General features: G+C 40.2%; 1 protein-coding gene, 1 long non-coding RNA gene and 1 pseudogene across 5 annotated transcripts; 1 reads left to right on the forward strand and 2 right to left on the reverse strand.

Moving 5' to 3' along the window:
• Positions 1–3,312: 3,312 nt before the first annotated feature.
• LOC116214842 lies at positions 3,313–6,570 on the forward strand. Its single transcript, XR_004158363.1, has 3 exons — positions 3,313–3,470; positions 5,049–5,102; positions 6,342–6,570. It is a non-coding gene; the product is annotated as an uncharacterized LOC116214842 (long non-coding RNA).
• A 685-nt stretch (positions 6,571–7,255) lies between these two features.
• Positions 7,256–10,886, reverse strand: LOC116214841 (riboflavin biosynthesis protein PYRR, chloroplastic-like). 4 transcript variants are annotated; one of them, XM_031550319.1, is made up of 9 exons: positions 10,437–10,886; positions 10,089–10,223; positions 9,891–9,990; positions 9,639–9,764; positions 9,240–9,553; positions 8,876–8,995; positions 8,329–8,574; positions 8,112–8,237; positions 7,256–7,728 (listed from the first exon to the last, which is right to left on the reverse strand). In XM_031550319.1, the coding sequence occupies exons 1-9, from the start codon at positions 10,794–10,796 to the stop codon at positions 7,465–7,467; spliced, it is 1,791 nt and encodes a 596-aa protein (XP_031406179.1). In that variant the 5' UTR covers positions 10,797–10,886; the 3' UTR covers positions 7,256–7,464. The 4 variants fall into 4 exon arrangements, with proteins under 4 accessions (XP_031406179.1, XP_031406182.1, XP_031406180.1 ...); XM_031550322.1 differs by having other exon boundaries at positions 9,639–9,789; positions 9,911–10,219; positions 10,437–10,801; XM_031550320.1 differs by having other exon boundaries at positions 9,639–9,789; positions 9,911–10,223; positions 10,437–10,578.
• A 2,461-nt stretch (positions 10,887–13,347) lies between these two features.
• Positions 13,348–14,195, reverse strand: LOC116215438 (annotated as a pseudogene).
• Positions 14,196–27,153: the final 12,958 nt, after the last annotated feature.

Raw genomic sequence — 27,153 nt, forward strand, 5'->3', positions numbered from 1 at the left:
GTGTTGAGGTGTGCAGCTAAAGTAAAATGGGAGGAAGTTTGTCTCCCTAAAAGTGAGGGTGGCCTGGGTATTAGGGAACTTGAGGTTTGGAATAAAGTATGTGTAATGAGGAATGCGTGGTGTTTGCTTCCTAACTCTGGTTCTGTAAGGGTTGCTTTCAGGGTCCATCAATATTTGATCAAGAAGAGGTGTTTTTGGATCCTGAATATTCCAAATGATTGCTTTTGGAGTTAGAGGAAGTTGCTGAATGTTAGGAATCTCATTCGTCCTCTTGTTAGGTGGTCCGTTGGTAATGATAAGGGAGCGTATTTTTGGCATGATGCTTGGTTGTTGGATGAACCTTTGTTTGTTCACTGTTCAAGGAGTTTCTTATGCTTCCCTACCATTGGGAAGTCAGACAGGGTTAGTTCAATCCTCAAGCAAGGTGAGTGGATTTGGCCTAGAACAGCAGATCCGCAAGCTGAAGAGTTAAAAGATCTTATTCACTCTCTGCAGCTACATAATCATGATACGATGAGGTGGACTGCAACATCCTCGGGTATATTTTCAACAGCTTCAGCTCAGAATCATTTGCGAGCCAAGATGCCTAAGGCTCAATGGAGTCAGGCAATTCGGTTTCCTCAGCACATACCTAGCGTTTCCTTTGTTTGTTGGTTAGTTTTGAAGCATAGACTTTAGTAAAAAGCAGAGGTTACTTTATTGGGGCATTGCTGTGACTGCTCGTGAGTGCAAGTTTTGTGGGCAAGTTGTGGAAACAAGGGAAAATTTTTCTTTCCTTGTTCTGTTACTCAAGCTGTATGGAAAAGTTTACTTTACAGGAGCGAGAGAGTGACAGACTGGTTTTCAGAAGTCACTTGGGCTTGTCTTCTTAAGGGTTGAGACTTGACTCTGCAATCTTGCGCTTGCTTTGGAGTTGTTACATTTATCAAATATGGAGGGAGAGGAATAACAGAGTTTCCAAGAGAAGGCGAGCTTGGCTAAAGCCATTTTGCTACAGATTTTGCAGCTTGCTCGTGCTAGGGTGCTGACTATTCCGAAGTTAGATTTCAAGTTGCGATCTCCTTTGCCAGCTAAGGCTCTTGATCGGGCTTTGATGTATTTTGTGTGTAATGGTTTGCTTAGGTTTTTGGGTTTTGATGTTTTGTTAATGGTGTGCTTGGACATGTGTAATCTGAATAATTCATTTTGGGTTTAATGGAAAGTCTCGACAGTTATCAAAAAAAAAAAAAAAACCGAGATCGACAAGCTACAGATGCCTTCAAAATATGATCCTAAATCTTATTCCTTAAACTTGGCAAAAGACATGGTAAATTACTCTCCAAACTATCATGGGCTCTCCTGAAGTGGCTACAATTGTGAAAAGACATGTCCATATTACATTGGGAATCCAGTGGTATATACTTGGATAGGTGGTCGAGTTTATCGTTGCAACTCTTCAAGGTAAATCTCAACTGAAATATGCCTAACTTTGTCCTCGTGAGCTAGTGAGACCCTCCATTAATATTTGGCCTTGAAGCAGAAAATGATGACAGGGAAAATGTAACCAAGTATCGCGAAGTGGACTCTTGCCTCGCCCCCAAAGCTGTAATCTAATTGGGCCCAACATGAACTCAATGTAACCAAGTACCCCGGTGTGTTTGTAGAGCTGCTGGAACTTCCAGCGCAGCCCATGTTTGGTACACCGCAACAAAATAAATAAAACTGATAAAATTCTCCCCTTGTCATTATTATTTTGGTACGTCGGGAGGAGTCTTGATGTTACTATATTGAGGCTCCTCTGGACAATTTACATTTACCAAATCAGGAGAAAAGGGAATTTGCGAGTTTTTTCAGCAACAGCGCAAGGACATTGCACATTTGCTGCAGGAGGTGATGAAGATGGCGAGAATGAAGATTATATCTCTGCCTATGTTTGCTTTCATATGTAGCTAGGGCTTTAGGCCTTGCTGTCTAGGCTTTTTCCATTTGATTATGGGTTTGTAAACTTTCTTTTGGATTTGTGGACTACTCTGTACATTCTTTTTTTGTCTAGCCTTGCCGTTTAGGCTTTTTCGATCGGGATTTTGGACTACTCTGCACACCACTTATCCAAAATAAAATATTCTCCCTTTTCTATTTGATTTTTTTTGATAATTTTTTTATTTATATTTTTTGAATTTTATCAGTTCTTTTAATTATAGAAAAAACTGATAAAATTCAAACATGTAAGATGGTGGTTCAGAATGATCCGATCCTGTCGTGGCAAAGATTAGCAAGACTCATGGAAAACAGTTTTCCAATAGAAATAGTGTATATTTGTTCGAGAAAATTTTACATTATAGAATTTCGGATATGCGCATATTTCATTAACACAAGTTTGTGTTCCTAGCTACTTACAGACAACAGTTTCTGCAAATGTATCAATAATTTTGTGTTTAGACAAATATCTGAAGTAGTTTTAATGGGCAAGTACCATCTTATTTAGTTATTGTCCATGCCATGAGCATATAGGCCTTGTCTATAGCTGCATCTATCCCGTAAACTCGCATCAAAGTAAGATCACAACATTCGATCTGCATATCCTGTAGGACATAATTATGTCGTCTTTGGGTCATGCTTCGAAGAGTTGAGTACTTGTTCATGAACACTACCTACATTGCTGATCCTTTATGGCAATGACACATAACCGAAGGAGTATAATAAAGTGCAATGAATGATAGCAAATGGTCGAATACTCCGCATATCCTGTAGGACATAATTATGTCGTCTTTGGGTCATGCTTAGAAGAGTTGAGTGCTTGTTCATGAACACTACATACATTGCTGATCATTTATGGCAATGATACATAACCGGAGTCATATAATAAAGTGCAACGAATGATAGCAAATGGTCGAATACTTCGAAAGAGATCGTGTAATTCCATTCCAATCATTCACATTTTGTACACAAAAAAAGTGGTCTCCCAGGAATAAATGAAAGAAACGAATCTTTCTGTGCTCATCAGAAGACGCCTATTAATAAATCTGCCATGAGATTGACAGTAAGATATTTCAAAATCAGAAATTCTGACAACAAATTCAAGTTCTTTAACTCGAAAGCAGAGAGATTGTGTGAGAACTGACATTATTTTATTTTATTTTTTTATTTCACATAGTTGGTATATATGTATACACACACGTACACTTACTTACAGGGTATACATATATATATATATATATATATTATATACGTGTGGCTGGAGTTTAAAAAGAAAAAGAAGAAGATGCGTGGAATGGGCTCCACGTGGTCCTAAGACCACTTCCCTTTCCACCGCCATTTACTTCTTTCTATTTCTATTTCCTTCTTTGTTCTGATTTTGGGCTGGAAGAGTCGAGAGAAAACAGAGAAAACAGAGAGAGAGAAAGGGATGAGTGGCAAGAGAGAGAGAGAGAGAGAGGCTGTGAGCTGGGGACAAAGCAATGGAAATCGGAAGAAGATGGGGTACAACAGAGGTAAGAACCGAGTAGTTTGAGAAATTGTTTGAGTTTATGTTGTTCGAATTCTTCTTTTCATTAATCATTTCTCTTGAAACCGGGTAATAACCTGTGATTTCTTGGATTCTAAAATTTGAATTTGAGTAGAGCAAGGATAGGTAATATGCATGAGTAGAAGGTCGATAGTGTTTATTTTGGTTGAATGGGAAATTTAATTGTGCATGCAAACTGAAGCTGATGAGCGTCCTTGACTCCGTAATTGAAATGGTTATCTTTGGGGCCGTGATGATGACATGCAATGAGATCAAAATGTGAGGTAATATATTTAGGGAACTGTCTGTATTTTGGCTTCGCAATTCTGAGGCAATTCGCAGACAATGCAAGGTTCCATACTCGGTTTCTAGAGTCTAGAAGGAGGAACTTGGTTGAGGCTCGTTAATGGCAGCTTGATGTGTAGATGTTATTAGTTCGGAAATTTGATATGGTTAGGCTCCTCTGATCATTTGAATGGCGTGGCTTTTTACGGAATTTGATTTCGTTATACGGTTTGAAAGTTATCGCGATTTCAAATTCTGAAAATCATAACGAAATGTCAACTTCAACCGGCATTTTTGAACTGATTTCTTCATGTTTTGGCATACCGTTTGTTTCTAAAACATAGCCCACATTGTAAGCTTTCCAGAGACTCCAAGATTGTGGTATTCGGAGTTATATAGAGAGAGAGCCGAACTTCCGAAGTTGGGCCATCGCACAGCCCGGGTCTGTTCCGTACAGCCCGCATCAGCAACTTCGGGAGGCTCGTTAGGCTCGCTCAGACATCGGATTGCGGTGATTTTTGTTTGTACAGATTCGTGTCTGAATCTACTAGTTTAGATAATTTTTTGGGATTTTTTGTAATAGCGATACTAATTGTCATATTTTTCCGTAATGAGTGGGTTTATCGAATCTTCTTTCCTCAAATCCAAAACTGACCACTTTCATGTTCTTTAAGCTCAATCTTCCTTGCTGGTCATATCTGATTTTTGGTGTTTGTTAAGTCGATTTCTATCTTTTCAAGTTAGAGATGTTATTTTACGAACATTTGGACTTTTGACCGCAAAATTCGTTTTAAAGGTGCTGAATCCTTGTTAAATGATCAGAGGAAGTTTTAGGGTTCGGCTTAACGGGAAGAGACAGAGGATGAGAGAAGAGAGTGTAATCGAAGAAGTCGGTGGATGGTGAAATGAAATTTTCTTTTGTTGTTTGCCTTGTTAGATGATACGAAGAATAGAGGTAGGCTTAAATTACTTAATTTCAAAAGTATAATTTTTAGTACTTAATAAAATTCTTCTTATGAATTCAGTCCTTTATTGATTAAACTATCCTATTAACGGTCAATGTGAAATCATCTGTTTATGTACTTAAATAAGGTGTCAAATGGAGATTATTAAGTGGAGCTTGAGCAAAGATGAGAAGATTATAAGGCACAATGAATAAAACATAAATAATTTTGCATTGTATTGAAACAATAGGCTCTAAAGGAGATTGTGGGAGGTGCGGGAGGCCTATAATAGTGCTATGTTAATTATTTTCTAAGTTTATGTTTGCAAATTATAGGAATCGAGGACTCTGAAGGTTCAACCCAGTGAGCTATCTTTCTGGGAGTTGTTGGTGAGTACTTCATTCCATTGTGAAATGATATATATATATATATATTATGTGAGTACTCTATTCCCTTGTAAAATGATGTATTATAGTTATATAATTTTTTTAAGAAGAATATAGTGATAGTTAGATTAATGAATCGGTCTTGCTATGTGGTGTGAAATGATTTGAAAGGTATTGCATTTTATGTTTATTTTGATTTGAGATATGCAGTGTGATTGTATATGTTGATTGTGTATGAGATATATGATGATAATGTGGTACCATTGTAATGTGATTGAGATTGTGCTCGTGTATGATGATATATGAGGTGCGATGGCATGGTTGCAATTGTTTGTGCTTGTGATTGTTGTTTGATTATAGCCATGGGACCGCTGATCTGGCGGGATACAAAAAGGGACGCCTAGACTGCTGATCCGGCAGGATACAAAATGGACGCCTAGACCGCTGATCCGGCGGGATACAAAAAGGGACGCCTAGACCGCTGATCCGGTAGGATATAAAAAGTGACGCCTAGATCGCTGATCCGGCAGGATACAAAAACGGACGCCTAGACCGCTGATCCGGCGGGATACAAAGACGGACGCTTAGACTGCTGATCCGGCGGGATATAAAATGGACCCCTAGACTCCTACTGCCGGAGGATAATGGGCAGCCCCCGCTTATGATAAATGAAAGGAGGAATTTATGGATATGAGTGCGGGGTCACGGTACCGTCACAACTTTGTTGCGAGGAAATGCAACCCTATGGCTATATTGATTAGTTTGTATCGTATATTGTTTGGCTGGTATGATTGTTGGAGATTTGTTGATTATTGAGATTGTTGGAGGTGTGATGATTGTTGAGATTGTTTGAAGTTGTTCTATGAAAATTGTGTTGTTGCTAGAGTTGGATCTGTCAATTGATTGTGTTGTGAGTTGCTATGGAATGCTAATGAATGAATGTTTAATGTTTATATAATATTGGGTGTTAAAGAAACGGTTGGAAGGATTGTGTGAATTGGTTAGTAGAACTTAAATTTAGTTATTATATTGATATAATTATTATTACAGTTTGTGTATATATATATATATATATATACTGTGTATGTATGCCGAGTGAGTTGATAGTTGGATTGAATGTGATGATATTAGTTATTTGATTATTTAGTTATTTGCAATTAAATATTTATTTAAAAATGTCATTTTACTCTGGAATATAGTATTCACTGAGATGCAGCTCACACCCTGCATATATTTTTCCAGATAATCTTCTAGCTGCGCGGAAGAAACACTTTTTGATATCGGGGATCAGCTCGGAGAACTAGGTAGGGACAGTAGTTATTTGATAGATATCCTTTTTGGTATAGAATGAATTTGAAAATGTTACGATCTGAAATTTTGTTTAGTTGTATTACTGATATGTGTGCGAAAAAGAAAATTTCTCTCTTTTGTGATGTATATACATATTAGAGCTTACCAGGTTGGTTTTATATTTTGGGAATTTTATGGAAAGCCAGTTTTAGGTGAATAGTTATGTGGTAATGGATATCAAGGAAAGATAGGGAAAATTCTGCCGAAATTTGATTTTATTGGAACAGTCCTATAATCCATGTTGGCCCATCCTGATTGAAAAGTTTCAAAACAATCATCAATTTTCCCTAACTCTAGACGACCTGGGTCATCTCGCAGATTGATCGAACATACAACTGTCCCAGCATAGAAGAATTTTGAAGGAGAGAAAGGGTTTCAAACATGAAAAGGCCGGGTACACTAGTTGGTTGCGTCTAGGTGTAACATTCCTTCAATTTACCCGTCAAGACGAATGAAATTGGAGAAATCCTAATGTAATCTCATTATTTACCCGTCAAGACAAATGAAATTGGAGAAATCCTAATGTCATCTCATTATGAGGTAGGATCATCCAAGATTTTCTTCTGAGCCCCATATGTATGGACGGTTAAGCTTATCGATTCCAACTCAGTCAAGTAAATCTCAACTTGAACGAACTCTTACGGTCTTCTTCATTTCTTTACAGATATCATGACTTTTTCTATATGTAAAAGCTCAGTTTTCAATGAGTATCTCCAAATCTTTATTAATCCACAAATTAATATATTTTAAATTCCCATAAATCCACAAAAATATCAGTTTCATCTTCGGGATCATGCGAGTAACTATACGAGGAAAACCAACATTTTTAACATTACAACATGGCTGATGTTCTCCTCATATTCCAGGGAAACTCCACGGACTGTGGACAGCAAAAATTATTAGTCATATATGTTACAGGTAAAATTCAGATCAATTTCCTGTGCACAGACAATGAATAGAACGGAAAATACAAATTGCCTATATTACCCTCTAACACGATGAAGTGTTAGGTATATCACGGGGATAAGATAGTACTCTCGCTAGAGCTGGAGTACTCCCCAAGAAACTCGGACCTCAACTGCATCAGCAGCCTGCCTAGATAGTTCAGGCCTTCTCCTTCCCTTCCTCCTCCCCAGAAGAGGTCGTGTGGCGAAGCTTCGACAAGAATGGACCCCGCCGTGGATAGCAGCATGGAATTTAGATGAGGATATATTGAGAACTTGAACTTTAATGCTCGGTACATCACATCGATCTTCATACTATCCCAGTCGGGTCTCACCTGCATCAAAAATTGCTTCTGGATAAACACATGTATCACTTATATGCTAGTCAGTTCAGTTGAAGTTTTTCAGAGGTACAACTGACCAACTGGTTAATTTGGAGGGAATAAACTACTCTTCATTATTTGAATGCTCGAGGCTGTTTTGGAACATTTCATATTTAGTTCTAAATTGGACGGATAATGGACTCTGTCCCGTCCGGACTCTCATTATTCATAGAACCAAGTTCAGGGCCGATCCCATCAGTAATCCGGCTAGTATTCCTTTTTTTCCCTGGACACATTTCTCAACTAATTAAATTTCTACTTTTATATAACCCCATTCAAGGAGGGTTATGTAAGATATATTTATTAATGATATACTACAAGTAGAGAAGCCTTACAAGATCAGGATGCCGCCTCTGCACAAGCCTCCCCATCCTAGCGGCTTCCTCTGGACTTTTTGCAGATCTTATCTCTTCAACATATTGTTGGGCCTGAGGATTATCGACTCCGACATATTTGTGGGCCTAAAATTTGTAAAAGTTCTCCCAAAAGTTCCTCGACCAGATACACGATAATAATAAATCATATAAGGGGGAAAATCAGAAAATGTGTTACCTGATAGTAGTGCTCCACACTTGACCAACTAACATAATCGCCAGTTCCATTGGGCATTCGAATAGGATGAGGAGAGAAGTTGGAGAAAGCTCCATAAGGGTCCCATGTTTTGTAGAAGAATATGATGTTTGGTTCATAAGGAGTGACAGTAGGGTCAATTGCAGAAGTCTCATTCATTGATGGGATGACAGGTGTGAGGTCGGGAATAGGCTGAAGAAACCCACTGACAAGCATGTCTGGTCCAACCTGGAAAAACATTTCAACTTATAAGACCCATTCCCAGATAATGGAAATATCAGATGCAATTGTTAAGAGAAGCTTCATGTGACTTCAGCAAATAATTGGCGTATTCAGACTGAGAATGCATGATGAAGTACTTCAGAAAGAACATGAGAAAGTTTTGCACTTCTCCAAAAGGTCGATCAGGTCTTTGCCTTTTGATGTCACAAAAATTTGCCCAATTCCTGAACATAATGAGCTCACAGTATACATTAAAAGGTAAGGAAATGGGAGAACAGGACAAGTAGAACATAAACAAACCACAGACCTGTTCATAGGAAACATCACTCAAATCCAAGGCTTGTGACATCTCCACCATACCGAGTTCACCAACTGGAGATGGTGCATTCCTTCCACCAATAATTTTAGGTGCAACAAATGCAAACACCTGCAAAAAGATCAGATCTTATGACCAACACCATGCAACTGGTTGCTTGGTTCCAGAAAACAAGGAGAGGTTTCCATGCTCATGCTATGAAAGAACTCGGAAAATGAGAACAAAGAAACTCTTGACGCACTTTGCAAGACATGTTGGTCTAGCAAAATTTCTCCATGAGCAGCATGAATTAAAATGTAATACATCCTTTCCATTATTCGATATCAGAAAAACAGAAGAGGGGAAGTAGAAAGACCTTGTGAATAACACCCAATGAGATTGCGGATGCAGCCAATGTCCCTCCACACTCCCACAAAATCGAAAGGTACCCACGGTCATAGAAATATTCCATGACATCACGAGGATTTAACATGTCAAACTCTACAACCTCAACACCTTTGGAAGCTAAATATTTCTGAAAACTCCTCCTAGCACCTCTTTGGGTCACCACTATTGTTGACACTTCGGAAATGTCCCAGAGGTTTGCTTCCTCAGGAAGGTCGAGCGTCTGTGTCATCACAATCCTCATGGGCAAGTGCCCACCACCATGCCTTGCAGTCAATCTTGGATCTGTTTAACAGCAATGGTTTCAAAAAGCAAGAAATTTTTATTTTAGTTTTAACCAAAATAGAGAATCTTAGTACACAGTACTTACTGTCTTTACGCACGGTGTTCCCTCCAACAACAATTGCATCGCTTCGTCCCCGCAGTTCAAAGACTCGACTTCTAGACTTTTTGCTGCTTATCCATGCAGCATGTCCACTACTGGCAGCAATTTTGCCTGTTCCATTTGGACAGACAGCACACTTGTATGCAAACATAGGCGGTTGAAATTACTTTTTCGCTCTACTCTTGAGGAAAATTACATGACAACTCGAAGTGGCAGAATGACATTTAAAATGCTAACCATCGAGGGTCATGGCATACTTGAGAACGGAAAATGGGACCCGAGAAGCCGCTCTGTATATCAGATGAGCATTCACGAGGTGGCACGACTTCTGAGCTTCCTGCAGCACATGACACCAAAACTCTGAACCTCAAGCTACACCGCGAAACAGTCAGTAAAGCTCCACACGAGTAAATGATCTTAGACAAAATGCAGCACCTCGACAGCTTTACTCTGGAGGTCCTCTCCAAGAACATCTACCCGAATTCCTTGGCTTCTCAACGCACGCACAGCATTCCCGCGAAGATGCTGAAGCGGGTGCCTCATCCCCACTACCACTCGTACAATTCCTGCCTAGTTTTATATACGAGATGTCAACTACCCAGTGCATTAAAACCCTCAGAGCTGCCAAAAAAAAAACAGGCTTCTTCGTTCAATCTCCAATCTAATCCTAAGCAATTCGTTTTGCCCCAGGATTCTTCTTTTCCGATAAGTATACTATCGAAGATGTTCTAAAGCTCAGTAGGATCAACGGAGAAGAGGCAGTTCTCTGTCGGTTAGACAGACCTGGACGAGAGCGGAGACAGCGGTGCTGTCGCCGTGGCAGTCGCCGGGCTCCATGTTGAGGTAAGCGGTGGCGCCAATACAGAGGTCGGCGCCGGCGGCCTCGACAGCCTGAACCTCGGCCGGCGTCGTGCCCTGGGCGTATAAGTAGCCCTCCCCGACCACATTGCCGCCGGGGTTGGCGATGACGCAGCCGAAGTTGGGGTGGGGGGAGGTGAAGCCGGAGGACTTGTCGGACAAATCGGCAGCGCGCCGGACGAAGCTGGCCTCGAGGGTGTAATTGCCGTTGCCGTGGCTAGACCTGATGGTGGCGGCAGTGAGGCGGCAGGTGATGGGAGGCGGATAGCAGAACGACAACGCCATTTTCTTCTCGCTGACAGTCAAGAAATTTCTGATTTTTTTTTTTTTTGTATTTGGATTTTTTTTTTTCTAACAGCAGCCCATTGGAGGAGCCTTTTGAGATAATGTGATCACCTACCTTATCCTTGGGGTGTTATTCAGCTGGTAATATGCTAATATTCAAGCAAAATCTCCTGGAAGCAAATAAGGTGAAGGTCCCTCCCGTTATGGTTAAATTTGCTTGCAATGATAGTACTCTATGTATATATTTACGAATGGGTGAATCTTAAATGAGACATTCCTCGGTGGGCTTCGACTTATATGATTATACCTTGTGGGGATTGTTTCGCTGATCGCCCCCGATCACTTTCACTTCAAAGAGAGAAAAAAAAATCACCTTACCGTTTTGATCACAAATCCTCTCCAATTGACATGAGAACAAATACTTCATTTTTTAGGTGAATACATGGAAAAAAAAATACAAATGTTGTGGACTATTTCTATTATCGTATACGCTCATAGGCTCATAGGCATAGTATAAGAATATGAAATAAAGCAAAATAAAGGGATATGTAACCACACTGATAATGATCGAATTCAAGATCTCTTAATTTTGGATCAACGCTTTGTGCCATCGTACTAAAACTCTTTCCTCAGTACCTTCTTGATTTTATGGGAACTAATCATTTTCGCGAGTATGATAATGCATATACATCAAATTACTCATAAAAAAAGATTAATTCCAAAAAAAAAAAAACAACTTTGCAGTTTATGTCATTTCTAATACTAATTTTTAGAAATCCTAAAAAAGAGCACCAACATTTCAGTTTTTATGCTTTATAATATGAACTTTTAGAAATTAAAAAAAAATAAACACAAACTTTTGATTTTGTATCACACATAGCACGCAGTGACCTCCACTGTAAGTTTTGATGGATTCTTGTGACGTGAATACCTAACGGCACTTATGTGGCTGACGGTGGATGACATGGGAAGTCTTCTGCACTCTGAGATATCACTTACCTTGCATGTTGGTTCAATTGTTCCCACCGCATTAAGTGAAAAAAATTAATTACAAAGAGATCCTTCATGTTCCTACCACCAATGCCATTCAAGTTTGCCTCATCAATGTTGAAAATAGGTTGCCTTTCATTTCATCATTGGAACTGCGATTGGTGGATAGTTCGATTACCGGCTCATGAATTCAACATCACTATCAAACGCCTAGCTACAACGACATTGGTAGTTCATTAGATCTCAGAGTACAAAAGACTCACCATGTCATCCACCGTCAACCACATAAGCGCTGGTAGATAGCATGCTAGAGGAATTCATCAAAACTCACGATGGAAGTCAGTGTTTACTAGGTGTGATATAAATCAAAAAGTTTGTGTTCTTGTAATTTATAAAAGTTTGTGCTAGAAAGAATGGAAACACTAAAATTTGTGCGTTTTTGGAGATTTCCAAAAGTTCGTGCTAGAAATAACACAAACAGCAAAGTTCGTGCTTTTTCTGGGAATTAGCGCCCCCCCCCCCAAAAAAAAAAAAAGATAATGCAAATACACTCGCCATAAAATTGCGAGATGGATTGCAACCTCTTCATCGATAGGGCAATCCCTTAATATCAGCTAATCAGCTTCACGATCCACCTCTCTGACTTGAATCTCATAGATAACGATGCAACAACACAGCGAAGGCGAGGATGAATGTATGGGGAATGAGAGTCTATTGACGAAACATAAGGAAGCTTTTTCTTTATAAATTTTTTTAACTAGTGTAGGAGTTTGTTCTAAACCACCGCCCTCACTTCGGTGAATTGGACTTTTACGAAGTCGATGTATATCTCCTGTATGGTATTAACTGTCCCAAATGTTAGGACTAATGTTGCACAAAACACAAGTACAGGGATGGATTTAGGAATTTGGTATAAGAGAGAAGATACTCAAGGAAAGGTAAAAGAAGATAATTTCATGAAAAAAAAGAACAAATTCGACATGGTATTCAAACAATATTATAACTTTTTCCGACTCCAAGGACCTACCCTAAAAAATCATCCATGTATCTGAATCTATATATAATAGATAAAGTAAAGTAGAATTCATCCATTATAGAAACGTATAATTTGGGCGATTCGATCGATTTCACCTTTTTTAAAAAAAAAATTTGGACCATTTACAATTTTTATCTGAAAATCTGATTTTCACTGCATTGACTGCAACTAGGAAAATTCATTATCTGACAAGGTGACTTGTAAGCTCTTACCAGGTTTTGACAAATCTCAAGTAAGAAATTTAGCACAAGAAGAAGTCGTAGGGGCGCTGAGGACATGGAAATCTAAAGCTATCCCTTTTTTTTTTTGTGGAAACCACAATGTTTTTTCGGTGTGAATATCGGAAAGTCCAATAGGTCCAGACTAAGTTGAGCTGGTCGGCCCACGCTATTACTAAATCAATTTCAGACGATTGAACTATAGATAAAAGCAAATTACATATCATCAAACAGATCACGGTTAAGTGGTTCCATTATTTCACTAGCAAATAAATGAGAATGGGTAGAAGTCCATATCATCCCCGTCTATCCGACTCATTCTATTTCCTGTGTTGTTACTTCTGTTGGGGATCGAGCAACTGGCCGATGAAAAGAACAATTCCGGTCATCTCCTCTCTGATTACAAACATGAATGGGTGGTCCGCAACAAAGTCCACGAGTTCTAGAGGTGGTGCATAACCAGGCGAGCTGGCACTATAACACGGCGCTGTCTGGTTCCCTGCTCATCGATTTCAAGGAATGTCTTCTGGATGATCGAGGGAAAGACAATATCCCGATCCTTTTGCCACATTGGGCAAGTGTTCCACCTTCACGCCAAGCTTAGCCAGAACGCTGGGAATGTTATGGAACGTAGAAGATACCTCCAACTTGGGTATTCTGAGTTAACCCACTTCTACTTTGGTTTGGGGATTATGGCAGTCTAAGAAACCGGGTTCGGAGCAAGCCCTCTCCGTCAGAGCCGGCAGCCCATCCCCCATATCTGGAAGGAAGAAGCACATGGAGAAACTGCGTCCAAAGTCACAGCCCTGCTTGTAGGGGAGCTGCAGGACTTTGAATCCATTGTGGGTTTCGATATACTGATCCGGTTCGTAGTTTGTCATGAATGGGACCCGAGTGAGGCAGCCATCGAGGAGGTAGAAATCGTAGTCTTTTGTACACCTTGCTTTGAATTTCTTGAGACAAGTACCTTTGAAGTAGAGAGCGTTCGCTAAAATGAGCGGGGTCACAGGGGTGACGTCATCACAGGAGACAGCCCCTGATGAGACCATCCGTCGCCCTCTCTGCCCATTCATTCACCTCCTTCACCACCGCACCAGGCTGCAACCCAATCACATCTATTAGCCAGGTAGCAAGCATCGAAATAGAAATAATCATAATGTCATGAAATTTCGTAAATTGGTCCCCCAAAGTTTAGCATGACTGGACTGACATTAGATTTGAAATCAACTAGATGAACAGCAGCTTTAAAATCCACAGTGAGCCCAGGACGGAACTGGGGCTTGAGAGTCATGGATCACTCAAGCCAAGCTCCATAGGCCACTGAATGCTTGGGCCCAAAGGCGTAGCCGGCATCCTTACGGACATGCTCCACCACCTCTGAAGCGAACCCTCTGATGGGGGCTGCGGAGTCAGCTCAAAGGAATTGCAGCAGGCTCGCCTGTCTGGTCCTGCCAACCCTGCCACCACCATGCCGAGGACCACCTGGACCGAGAGCGGCGAGAACACCGTGTTACGATCCTTGTGACGTGAGAAGAGCTCCTCAGCAAGCCTCGTTGCCGAATCCACTTTGGTACCCATCATCTGTGCCATGGCAGCACGGATCACTGGGGTTGCCCTTGTAGACCCCGGTGAGAGCTCCTCAGGGCTATCAGACAGATAGGACGGTAAAAGATCCTGGGCCATACAGCTGGCCTGTCAATCCGAGTCCAGATGCAGAGAGGCCGGTGAAACACCTATTGAGGATTCGGGCTCAGGCTGAGGGTCGGGCTCAGCTTCGGGCTCGACATGTGCATGGACTAGCCTGTAGGAGTCCGAGTCGTCATCAGAGCCAGTGGAGTCTCTTCCTCTTCTTCTTTGGAGGTTGCCGTCTTCCATGATTTCTCTCCGGGACACGGAAGTGTGATAGAGGGACTGACAGTGAGGAGACAGTGTCTTATATATATTGGAACCTTAAGGTCGGATCTCATTGCTGCCGGGGTAGAACAGGATTGGCAAAGGATCCGCCAGGATATCGTAGCCGTGGTTAGGAAATGAAAGCTGACAATTCTCTAGGACTAACCCGAGAAAACATGAAGGCACGTTCGCCTGATTTTTAAAACAGCATCATTTGGCATGTATGTTCTATAATAACAATGATAAAAATGAACAGAGCTTACCTTAGGATTGCACAAGGACCGTCTGAGATTTGAATACTACCATTATGCATGCAGTGAGTTCCTTATTGCTCCGGGTCTTGTACGGCACGCCAACGATTGTTCCATTTTCTTCGAGCAGAGAAGTTAGTGTACGTTGTCTATACAACTTTGCAAATTCTAATTGATCTCAATAACAATTTCTGTACGGATCAAACAATGAAAACCACTTACTTGGAATAATGAATGGAAAGAGAAATAAAATTACAAATTTATACTTTTTGCAAGTACAATTTCTGGACTAATCTAACAATGAAAACCACTCAGGACGATGACTGCATCTTCCTCTGCTTTAATTTGCATTTGTTTTTTGGCTACGTTTCACCGGTCAGGTATTCAGGTGGAATTCGATTTGTTTTATTTTGGTTATTCGTGATAAAGATTTATATACGTTTTGCCAACACTTTTCTTTAATTAGCAATAAATAATTAATAAAGCAGAAAAACCATATAAACTTTATGTGCAGCTTCGAAGTGCGTAGAGCAAATTAGTATATCAAACCATGAAGAAGCTCCATTGTAGATGTTACCAACAAAAACAACTCAGCATGGACTCAAAACGAATTCTGATGACTATATGAAAGTGTTCATTAAGAGGGCAGAGGCAACTTCAAGTGTATGAAATCCGGACGGACATTCATGCTCCAGAAGCTTGTTTATCCCAAAGATTTAGAAAGAATTTTCTGCACATCACAAGGTATAGCTAGATGAACTTACTTCAACGAGGACCAGAACAGAACGACTACGGACTGATTCCGAGAAATCCTTCTGTTACCCGAGAAATTGTTGTCTCGCCATTTCTTACTGAACTTGCTGCCCTAGACCTTATATTTTTCACCCTGTGAACTTCATCTCCATGGCAATTAGGTATTCTAATGAAGCAAAGATTTGTAAAGGATTTCCCATATTAAACATAGGATCGAAACAAAACATGTGAAGTTAAGTGGATGAACTGATTGCAAAGCTGAAGTCATAACTTACCACTATACAGCAGAACAGATTTCTCGCTACTTTATGCGAAGAAACAGATACAAGATGAGTAAACACCGAAAAAATCCTATATAAATCAGTCTAGCGTACTGCAGAGTCTCCATCAATTTAAGCATGGGAAGGAGACAATAGTGAATGGGTTGATCATGTGATGAGATATTACCCAACATACAAAATTCAAGGTGTGGGTAAATAAGTATTCACATCCAAAATATATATTCTTCACTGAAAGCAATTACCCAGCATATATGTGACGTTTCAATTAAGAACTACCAGCACAAAAAAAAAAAAAGTATTGAGCAAAATTAGCATCATTTGTAAATGATTTAGTCTTGTTGTAGGTCAGCTTTATCAAGACAAACGTAACAACTCTTTTGTGGACGCGTCCATAGAGAAACCGATCTACCGTCTCTTGATGAAGTTCCACAATCCTTGAATCACTACTCCGAAGGAGTCCTCTGATTAAGATATTGTATGAAACAGCATTCGGGGAGCATCCTTTCCCTTTCATTTCTTCAAGCAACTTACATGCCTCGCTAGTTCTCCCTTTGCTACAGAAGTCGCTTATCAGCGTGCTAAATGTGACAAAATTCGGTTGCAGCTTCATTGCCTTCAAAGAGTGGAGAAGTCCAATAGCAGTTTCAAGTTTCCCACCCTTACACAAGCCATCAATGAGAGTGCTGCAAATCACAATATTGGGACTCATTCTGATCTTCCATGAGTCTAAACAATGAAATTGCATTTTCAAGGCTTCCATTTTTGCATAAGGCATCCATTAATTTACCGTAATTTTGAACATCTGGAAGTTGACCAGTATCTATTCTTGCATCCTATGATAAAACTCTTTTGCAACGTGAATATTTCCTGCACAACAGTAGCCACCTATAAGAGTGTTTTATGTCACAACATTTGGGACCAAACCCTTTCTCGTGTTGAGTTATGGAGCCTGAAGTACCGTGAATCCGGATCGAGATCGGCGACCAAACCCATGTTGTATTCGGCCCATAGGCGATGTAATTGTTGGGAATTGGTGTATGCCCTAGAGACAATCTATCATCAGTTCTGTAATATGACATGTATTTCATTATATTACGAGGCATATCTGCTATTGTGTAGATTGCGCTAAATATGATTTTACATAATAATATCCTTGGAATAGTAGATTCAATAGGCATCAAGTGTGACTTGATTGTGAGATCATATAATTACTGAACATTATTCCTAAATGTCCATAGTCAAAGTATTATCGTTAATTAGGACAACGATAATACGGTTAGACTAGTGTGAGTGTTGATTGATGACCAAATCTCATAGGTCATGGATATGGAGATATCAAATCACACCACATGTATACATTAAGAGTAATGTGTATTGGACTGACCCGCCATAAGATTGCTACATGGGTTGTTACGTGACTGTCATTAGCATATCTCAAAGTGACTATAGTGTAATGGTCCTTTGACTTGAGATCACCATAAATTCCTACATGTAATGTCATATACTTTGATACTGTCAAACGCCACTGTAACAGGCTGGTTATAAAAACAGTTGTTGGGTATACCACAGAGCATGGAGAGGAATGGGAGTGATCAAGATAGAATTTGTCCCTCTTACGAAACGGGAGCGATATCTCACGGCCACTTGGTGGTTAAGTCTAAAAGTGTATGCATACCCAAATGAGTCAATATAGCGATATCGAACTCATTTGTTCTGATAGACTTACCCGGTAAACCAAGAAAAAGAGATATTGAGCCATACAATGATGTCATCGACCATGCCTTGGGCTCAATAGAGATATAGAGGACGAATGGATTATATTACACGGTAACGTAGGTCACAAGGTTCGTCGAGAAATTGACTTTCCAATTACTTGAGTAATAGTGATGCATTGCTAGATGCCGCTCACTGTTTGTAATATTGAAATAGAGATTTCGATATTACTGTCAACGTAATTAGAAACCTACAGGGTCACACACTACGACTAAATTGACGAGATATTTTGAAATAATAAAATCGTCTAATTGAGATTAGATGATTTATGGTGTGACCGATTAATCGGATATTTAATGAGATTAAATTTATCGATTAATTAAACTCGATTTATTAGATTAAATGGACCAAATTGATACACGATGCATATGAAGACACATGGCTTTTATTTGGATGGACATGTGTATGGACACATGTCACTTGGGAAAATTAATTCCCTTTTATCCCACACCGGCCGTGCATGTCCAAGGCTACCCCAAATTTGCTTATAAAATGGGAAAGTCTTGGGTAGATGTATAGATATATATATGTGACAGTGTGTGGATATATATATGTGATATATATGCATGCATAAGCATATACATATATACATGTGTGTATGCTTTATATATGTGAGCATATATATATAAATAATTTGAATTGAATTGTTCAATTCAAATTAGGTCTATTAGTCTGAAAATTTCGGGTGTCGCATCGGTGTTTCTTTCGAGTGTTGGCCGCTAGCACCGCCGATCTCGAAGACTCGTCGACAAAGTCGGTGTAGATACCGGTAGAGGCGTCACGCGTGGGACGCTCGGTCGACAAATTTAAATATTCCAGGTACGCTTTTATTTACTCTTATTCTTCTAGTAGGTCTTGGAATTAGTTTCAAGGGTAGGAAATTTTGAATTTCTGTTCCTTTTACGCTTCCGTAGATCCTGTGAATCTAGCAATTGGTATCAGAGCCTAGCTAGTTAGAATCTGAGTAGATAATAGCATAAAATATGATTTTATGCTTAGTACTGGTGTGATTATGTTTGATATTTGCGGTGCATGACTGTTAGACATGGACTATGTCCTAGTTGTGTTAGTATAATAGTTATACGTGTGGACTATTATGTAATGGTTACATAATAGTGTATGGTGAGATCGATTAAATGTTAATAAAATCCCTCAAAATATTAAGTCCATATCCTTTCACCGTGTAACACTCGTCAAGACCAAGATCGATGAGTGCGTAGACCTTGCCCTCGCAGGATGCCCTTATCTATCCTAGTAAGACGTTGTGTTTACCAGTGGGTTAGACTTAACTGAGCAAGTCTAATAGGATTAGGAGTTCAGAGGCATGTAGTTGGGCATCGATCTATAAGATAGATTTGAATAAGGAGTTATTCACCAAACTAATTAAGAGTTGCATGTGATGCAATTAGGAAAGTGAGTTCCCTACCTAAATAGCCAGTTCTGGATGAATCAGCCCTCGTTGACTCAGAACTTGGTGAGATATGGATCTTGAACTACTATGAGAATGATATTCTCTGAATCAATGTTGAGGGTCATTGATTTGATATAAATAGTGGGAGCAATATTTAATAAAGTCATCATTAAATATTGTTGTGTCATAATACTTATTTTGCATATTTCTGTGGTAGTTACCATGGCAAGGAGCACCTCTAGTACTTTCTGTTTGCGATCCGTCCTTGATAAGGACAAACTGTCAGGGAATAATTTCCTTGGTTGGTATCGAAACTTGAGAATTGTTCTCACCCAAGAAAAGAAGCTATATGTCTTAGAGCAACCTCTTCTTGCGCCACCACCTGACGATGCCCCCCAAGCTGAGAAAGATGCTTATAGTAAGCATCATGATGATGCCGTAAACGTCGGATGTCTCATGTTAGTCACCATGGACTCGGAGCTTCAGAAGCAACACGAGAACATGAAGGCGTACGATATGATCGTGCATCTCAGGCAGCTCTATCAAGAGCAGGCCCGATATGAGAGATTCAAGATTTCTAAGGCACTTTTTCAAGCAAGGTTGACTGAGGGCAGCCCGATAGGTCCTCATGTACTCAAGATGATTGGGTACGTCGAGACTCTAGGAAGACTGGGATTTCCTTTGGGTCAAGAGTTGGCCACAGATTTAGTCCTACAGTCGCTGCCCAGTAGTTATAGTCAGTTCATCATGAGCTATAATATGAATGACTACAATAAACCATTGCCTGAACTGCTTAACATGTTGAGAACAGCTGAGCATGATATCAGCAAGAGGATGTCTGTTCTAATGGTCCAAGGACCAAAAGAAAGGGCAAGGGCAAGAGTAAAGGCAAGAAGGCTAAAGGTGCATCCAAGTATGACTTGGATGCGTTGAAGTCTAAAGCCAAGGTGGCGAAGAATGATTACTGCTTCCATTGTAGCAACACTGGACATTGGAAGCGGAATTGTAAGGTATACCTGGAGGAGTTGAAGAAGAAGAAGGGAAGTGAGACTTCCACTTCAGGTATCCATATTATAGAGATAAATGTATCTACTACTTCTACATCTTGGGTATTAGATACCGGGTGTGGTGCTCATATTTGTGGAAATATGCATGACCTAAAGGACAGTAGATCGTTGGCAAAGGGCGAGGTGGACCTACGAGTTGGAAATGGAGCAAGAGTTGCTACATTAACTGTAGGGACTTATCACCTAGTTTTGCCTACTAGGCTAGTATTAGATCTTAACGACTGTTATTATGTACCTGCTATTAGTAGAAACATAATATCTGTTTCTTGTTTGGACAAGAAGGGATTTTGTTTCACTATCAAGAACAAGTGTTGTTCTATGTACATGAATGATGTATATTATGGCAGTGCACATTTAAGTAATGGTCTGTATGTTCTTGATCTAGATACGCCTATTTATAATGTGGAAACCAAACGGCTCAAATCTAATGATTCGAACCCGATTTACCTCTGGCATTGTCGTTTATGCCATATTAGTGAGAATCGCATCTCTAGACTCCATAAGGATGGATTACTGGACTCGTTTGATTTAGAATCGATCGAGACATGCGAACCTTGCTTAATGGGGAAAATGACTAAGGCCCCTTTTACCGAAAAAGGTGAGCGAGCTAGTGATCATTTAGCTCTCATACATACCGATGTATGTGGACTAATGAACAAGCTTGCTAGAGGTGGGTATCTCTACTTCATTACATTTACTGATGATTTCAGTAGATTTGGATATGTGTATTTGATGAAACACAAATCTGAATCCTTTGAAAAGTTCAAAGAATTTAAGAATGAAGTGGAGAATCAGTTGGGTAAGAGCATTAAAGTTCTTCGATCAGATCGAGGAGGTGAATATTTGAGTTATGAGTTCTCTGACTATCTTAAACAGTGTGGGATTTTATCTCAACTGACTCCACCTGGAACACCACAGTGGAATGGTGTAGCTGAGAGGAGGAATCGACCTTTATTAGATATGGTTCGATCTTTGATGAGTCATGCAAACTTATCTGACTCCTTCTGGGGATATGCTCTATAGACAGCTGCTCTCATATTAAACAATGCTCCGTCGAAATCAGTTGAAAAGACACCATATGAGATGTGGTATGGGAAGCGTCCCAAGATGTCTTTTCTAAAGATATGGGGTTGGGAAGCTTATGTGAAGAGATTGTCTTCGGATAAGCTTGGCCCTAAATCGGACAAATGTTACTTTGTGGGGTATCCTAAGGAAACTCGAGGATACTATTTCTATAATCCCATCGAGGGCAAAGTGTTTGTCGCTCGAACTGCGGTATTCCTTGAGAAAGAGTTTCTCTCCAAAGGAACTAGCGGGAGGAAATTAGAACTTGGGGAAGTTCTACCACAAAATGACATTGACCAATCGACGGGTAATGTTGCAGAACAAGTACCACAAGGTGTTGTGGCACAATCTTCTGCACAGGTGACACATGAGCCTCGTAGGTCTAGTAGGATACGTCATGAGCCCGAGAGATATGGATTTCTCGTGACTCAAGACAATGACGTATTGCTCATAGATAATGATGAGCCTACAACCTATGCGGAAGCCGTAATAGGCCCTGACTCTGAGAAATGGCTGGAGGCCATGAGATCTGAGATGGAGTCCATGTACACTAACCAAGTATGGACTTTGATTGATCCACCTGAAGGGGCAAAACCCATTGGGTGTAAGTGGGTCTTCAAGAAGAAGACTGACATGGACGGTAATGTGATTACCTTTAAGGGCCGACTTGTGGCAAAAGGTTTTAGACAAATTCATGGTGTTGACTATGACGAAACCTTTTCCCCGGTGGCTATGCTTAAATCCATCAGGGTCTTGCTTGCAATTGCAGCTTATTATGATTATGAGATCTGGCAAATGGATGTCAAAACTGCTTTCTTGAACGGGAAGCTCCTCGAGGATGTGTATATGACACAACCTGAGGGTTTTGTCGATCTACATAGTGCCGGAAAGGTTTGTAAGCTACAACGGTCTATTTATGGGCTGAAGCAAGCTTCTAGGAGCTGGAATCTTCGTTTTGATGATGCAATCAAAGAGTTTGGTTTCATCAAGAATGAAGATGAACCCTGTGTTTACAAGAAGGTTAGTGGGAGCGTAGTGATCTTCCTGGTGTTGTATGTAGACGACATACTTCTGATCGGGAATAACATTCCTTCCCTACAGTCTGTGAAGACTTGGTTGGGAAGGTGTTTCTCTATGAAGGACTTAGGCGAAATTACCTACGTGCTAGGTATCAGGATCTACAGAGATAGATCCAGGAGACTGCTTGGCTTAAGTCAGAGTGCATACATAGATAAAGTGCTTCGGCGTTTTAGCATGCAGGATTCTAAGAAAGGGTCGCTGCCTATGTTACATGGCATAAGCCTTTCAAAGGCTCAGAGTCCTTCTACTCATGATGAGAGGGACCGCATGAATAAGATTCCATATGCGTCGGCTATTGGATCCATCATGTATGCTATGTTATGCACTCGATCTGATGTCTCGTATGCTTTGAGTATGACGAGTCGATACCAATCAGATCCAGGTGAAAGACACTAGATCGCAGTAAAGAACATCCTTAAGTACTTACGAAGAACTAAGGAGATGTTTTTGGTATATAGAAGCGAAGAAGAGCTCGTTGTAAGAGGTTACACCGATGCTAGCTTCCAGACCGATAAGGACGACAGTAGATCGCAGTCAGGGTATGTGTTCTGCCTGAATGGAGGTGCTGTAAGTTGGAAGAGTTCCAAACAGGAGATAGTAGCCGACTCTACCACAGAGGCCGAGTATATTGCTGCCTCTAACGCTGCAAAAGAGGCCGTTTGGATCAAGAAGTTCGTGACAGAACTTGTTGTAGTTCCTAGCATCGTAGACCCAGTGGATCTCTATTGTGACAACAATGGAGCCATTGCGCAAGCTAAGGAACCCAGGTCTCATCAGCGATCCAAACATATACTCAGGCGCTTCCATCTCATTCGCGAGATCATCGACAGAGGAGATGTGAAGATATGCAGAATACCAACAGATGAGAATCTCGCAGATCTACCTACGAAGCCTCTTGTGCAGCGCAAGCACGAGGCTCACACTAGATCTATTGGCATTAGACATATGCCAGATTGGCTCAAGTGCAAGTGAGAGATTGTTGGGAATTGGTGTATGCCCTAGAGACAATCTATCATCAGTTCTGTAATATGACATGTATTTCATTATATTACGAGGCATATCTGTTATTGTGTAGATTGCGCTAAATATGATTTTACATAATAATATCCTTGGAATAGTAGGTTCAATAGGCATCAAGTGTGACTTGATTATGAGATCCTATAATTACTGAACATTATTCCTAAATGTCCATAGTCAATTAGGACAACGATAATACGGTTAGACTAGTGTGAGTGTTGATTAATGACCAAATCTCATAAGTCATGGATATGGAGATATCAAATCACACCACATGTATACATTAAGAGTAATGTGTATTGGACTGACCCGCCATGAGATTGCTACATGGGTTGTTACGTGACTGTCATTAGCATATCTCAAAGTGACTATAATGTAATGGTCCTTTGACTTGAGGTCACCATAGATTCCTACATGTAATGTCATATACTTTGATACTGTCAAACGCCACTGTAACAGGCTGGTTATAAAAACAGTTATTGGGTATACCACAGAGCATGGAGAGGAATGTGAGTGATCAAGATAGAATTTGTCCCTCCTACGAAACGGGAGCGATATCTCACGGCCACTTGGTGGTTAAGTCTAAAAGTGTATGCATACCCAAATGAGTCGATATAGCGAATTCGAACTCATTTGTTCTGATAGACTTACTCGGTAAACCAAGAAAAAGAGATATTGAGCCATACAAGGATGTCATCGACCATGCCTTGGGCTCAATAGAGATATAGAGGACAAATGGATTATATTACACGGTAACGTAGGTCACAAGGTTCGTCGAGAAATTGACTTTCCGATTACTTGAGTAATAGTGATGCATTGCTAGATGCCACTCACTGTTTGTAATATTGAAATAGAGATTTCGATATTACTGTCAACGTAATTAGAAACCTACAGGGTCACACACTACGACTAAATTGACGAGATATTTTGAAATAATAAAATCGTCTAATTGAGATTAGATGATTTATGGTGTGACCGATTAATCGGATATTTAATGAGATTAAATTTATCGATTAATTAGACTCGATTTATTAGATTAAATGGACCAAATTGATACACGATGCATATGATGACACATGGCTTTTATTTGGATGGACATGTGTATGGACACATGTCACTTGGGAAAATTAATTCCCTTTTATCCCACACCGGCCGTGCATGTCCAAGGCTACCCCAAATTTGCTTATAAAATGGGGAAGTCTTGGGTAGATGTATAGATATATATATGTGACAGTGTGTGGATATATATATGTGATATATATGCATGCATAAGCATATACATATATACATGTGTGTATGCTTTATATATGTGAGCATATATATATATAAATAATTTGAATTGAATTGTTCAATTCAAATTAGGTCTATTAGTCTGAAAATTTCGGGTGTCGCATCGGTGTTTCTTTCGAGTGTTGGCCTCTAGCACCGCCGATCTCGAAGACTCGTCGACAAAGTCGGTGTGAATACCGGTAGAGGCGTCACGCGTGGGACGCTCGGTCGACAATTTTAAATATTCCAAGTACGCTTTTATTTACTCTTATTTTTCTAGTAGGTCTTGGAATTAGTTTCAATGGTAGGAAATTTTGAATTTCTGTTCCTTTTACGCTTCCGTAGATCCTGTGAAACTAGAAGTAATTAGGGTTTGTTCCCTTTATAAACAGCAGTTTATATCTCTTGTAACCCTAACTCAAAAAAGTGGAATACCTGGCTTGGCGACGCCCCCAGACGTAGTTAGAATTTCTGACAAACTGGGTAATCAATTCCGTGTGTCCCTTTTGCTTTTCGTTCATATTGTCTTCCTATTATCGTATATCAGGCGCAACATCTCGAGCATTTCTGCATATAGTTTGGCGGCCATATCCATTCTCTTCAGCTTGCAATGCCCATTGTGTTATAATTAATAGCATTGGGATAGCATCCCCGCTGAACCATAAAATCGAGTAACTTTCTCGCATCCTTCAAGCGATCTTCAAGGCAACAGCCATCAATCAACGAATTACATATGGCTATGTCAGGCTCAATGCCACTTTGAATCATATCATCAAACACACACTCCGCTTCTGAAAGCAATCCCTCCTTACAAAGTGAGCTCAGTAGAAGGCATCTTGATATGTCTTCATCGAGATCATATGGGAAAACAATCTTAGTTGTGCTGAAGTACATAGAGAATGAATTATAGAGTTATAAGTTACTGCATTAGGCTGGATACCATCTCTAATCATTTTCTTGGAAAAAAAAAATGCCAGCTTCTTCCCTCCGGCTCAGATGGCATAAACCATAAACTAATGAATTATAAGTGAATAGATATGATTGAATTCCTCTAGAAATCATCTTGATCAAAAGTGCAATGGCCTCTTTCCACCACCCGACATAGCACAAACTGTGAATCAAGCTATAGGTGACGATATTTGGTCGAATGCCTTTGCACATCATGCTTTACAACGAGTCACAAGCTTTCTCCACTCTTCCTTCTGTGCAGAGGCCAGAGATGGCTGTGCTGTACGTACATAATGACATTGAGCCTGAAGCCATAGCCCTCCCACTCTTCAAGCAACCCAAGGGCCCTATTTGTTCTTCCTGTCCTCACTAGTCCCTTAATTACAGCCCCATAGGTGACGGCATTAGGCTGAAGAACAGAGCCCATTGACCAGGGTATTCAAGGTAATCAGGTCAGGGTCAAACCCGAGCTTGAGGATTCTGCCAAGAACAGAGAAGCCAAGGTCCACCCTTTTCAACTGGCAAAGGCAACTGGTTAAGATACTGAGACTGCAGATGTTGAAGTCAATCCCAACCTGGTCCATTCTCTCAATCAGTGAGATACCATCTCAGTATCTACTCATCTGCGCAACGGCACCCACAAGCTGGTTAAAATCAGCAACAGAAGGCAAAGGACTAATCTGCAACATCCTTCCAAGCAGGACAAAACATCGTCAAGGTTCCTCATACCACCAGTTCGGCATTTGCACCTCACGGCATTCTGAGGAATGACGATCAGCCTCCGCCAAATGTATCGTCACAATATCACCAAAGTTACGATTGAGGAAAAAACGAACAGATGTGATTTGGGAGCAGGATTAGCGTAGGGATGACATGATGACGAAGGCAGAGTTGTCTCAAAATCATCAGCTTCTTCATCGTCTATTGAAGGGCCAGCTGAAGATTTTCCAAGCTTGCTCTGCTGCAGCCGACAATGAAACTAAACCATTGCTGTTCTGCTGCAGCCGACACCGAAAATAAACTTTTTAGTATTGATTTTGAATAGTTTCATACCCCAAAATTTTGGCGGTCATACCATCACAATCCCAGTGGTGATGAGAGGAGGCTCCCAAATGACTTCCACTTCTTTTTTAATTCGACTTTTAGAAAATGGCAACTATATTTTTTTCTCGTGTAATTCAAAAATTAAAACAGGAAGATAATTTTAATTTTTAATTATATGTGCGATAAAAACATGAGATATTTCCTCTTCCTCTCTTTCTCCTTGACACGAAGTAAAAACTAAGTTCCTAACAATAAAATTAA

This window comes from Punica granatum, chromosome 7, assembly GCF_007655135.1.
Source record: "Punica granatum isolate Tunisia-2019 chromosome 7, ASM765513v2, whole genome shotgun sequence".
Lineage (NCBI taxonomy): Eukaryota > Viridiplantae > Streptophyta > Magnoliopsida > Myrtales > Lythraceae > Punica > Punica granatum.

Bases quoted from the DNA above. Each gene is read 5' to 3' on its own strand.
- LOC116214841 (XM_031550319.1), bottom strand. From the start codon at position 10,796: ATGGCGTTGTCGTTCTGCTATCCGCCTCCCATCACCTGCCGCCTCACT. The intron at 8,238-8,328 runs GTAACACATTTT...TACAAATTTTAG, and splicing joins GTGTGGAGCACTACTATCAG to GCCCACAAATATGTCGGAGT. The intron at 7,729-8,111 runs GTAAGGCTTCTC...TTTTTGATGCAG, and splicing joins AGAGGCGGCATCCTGATCTT to GTGAGACCCGACTGGGATAG.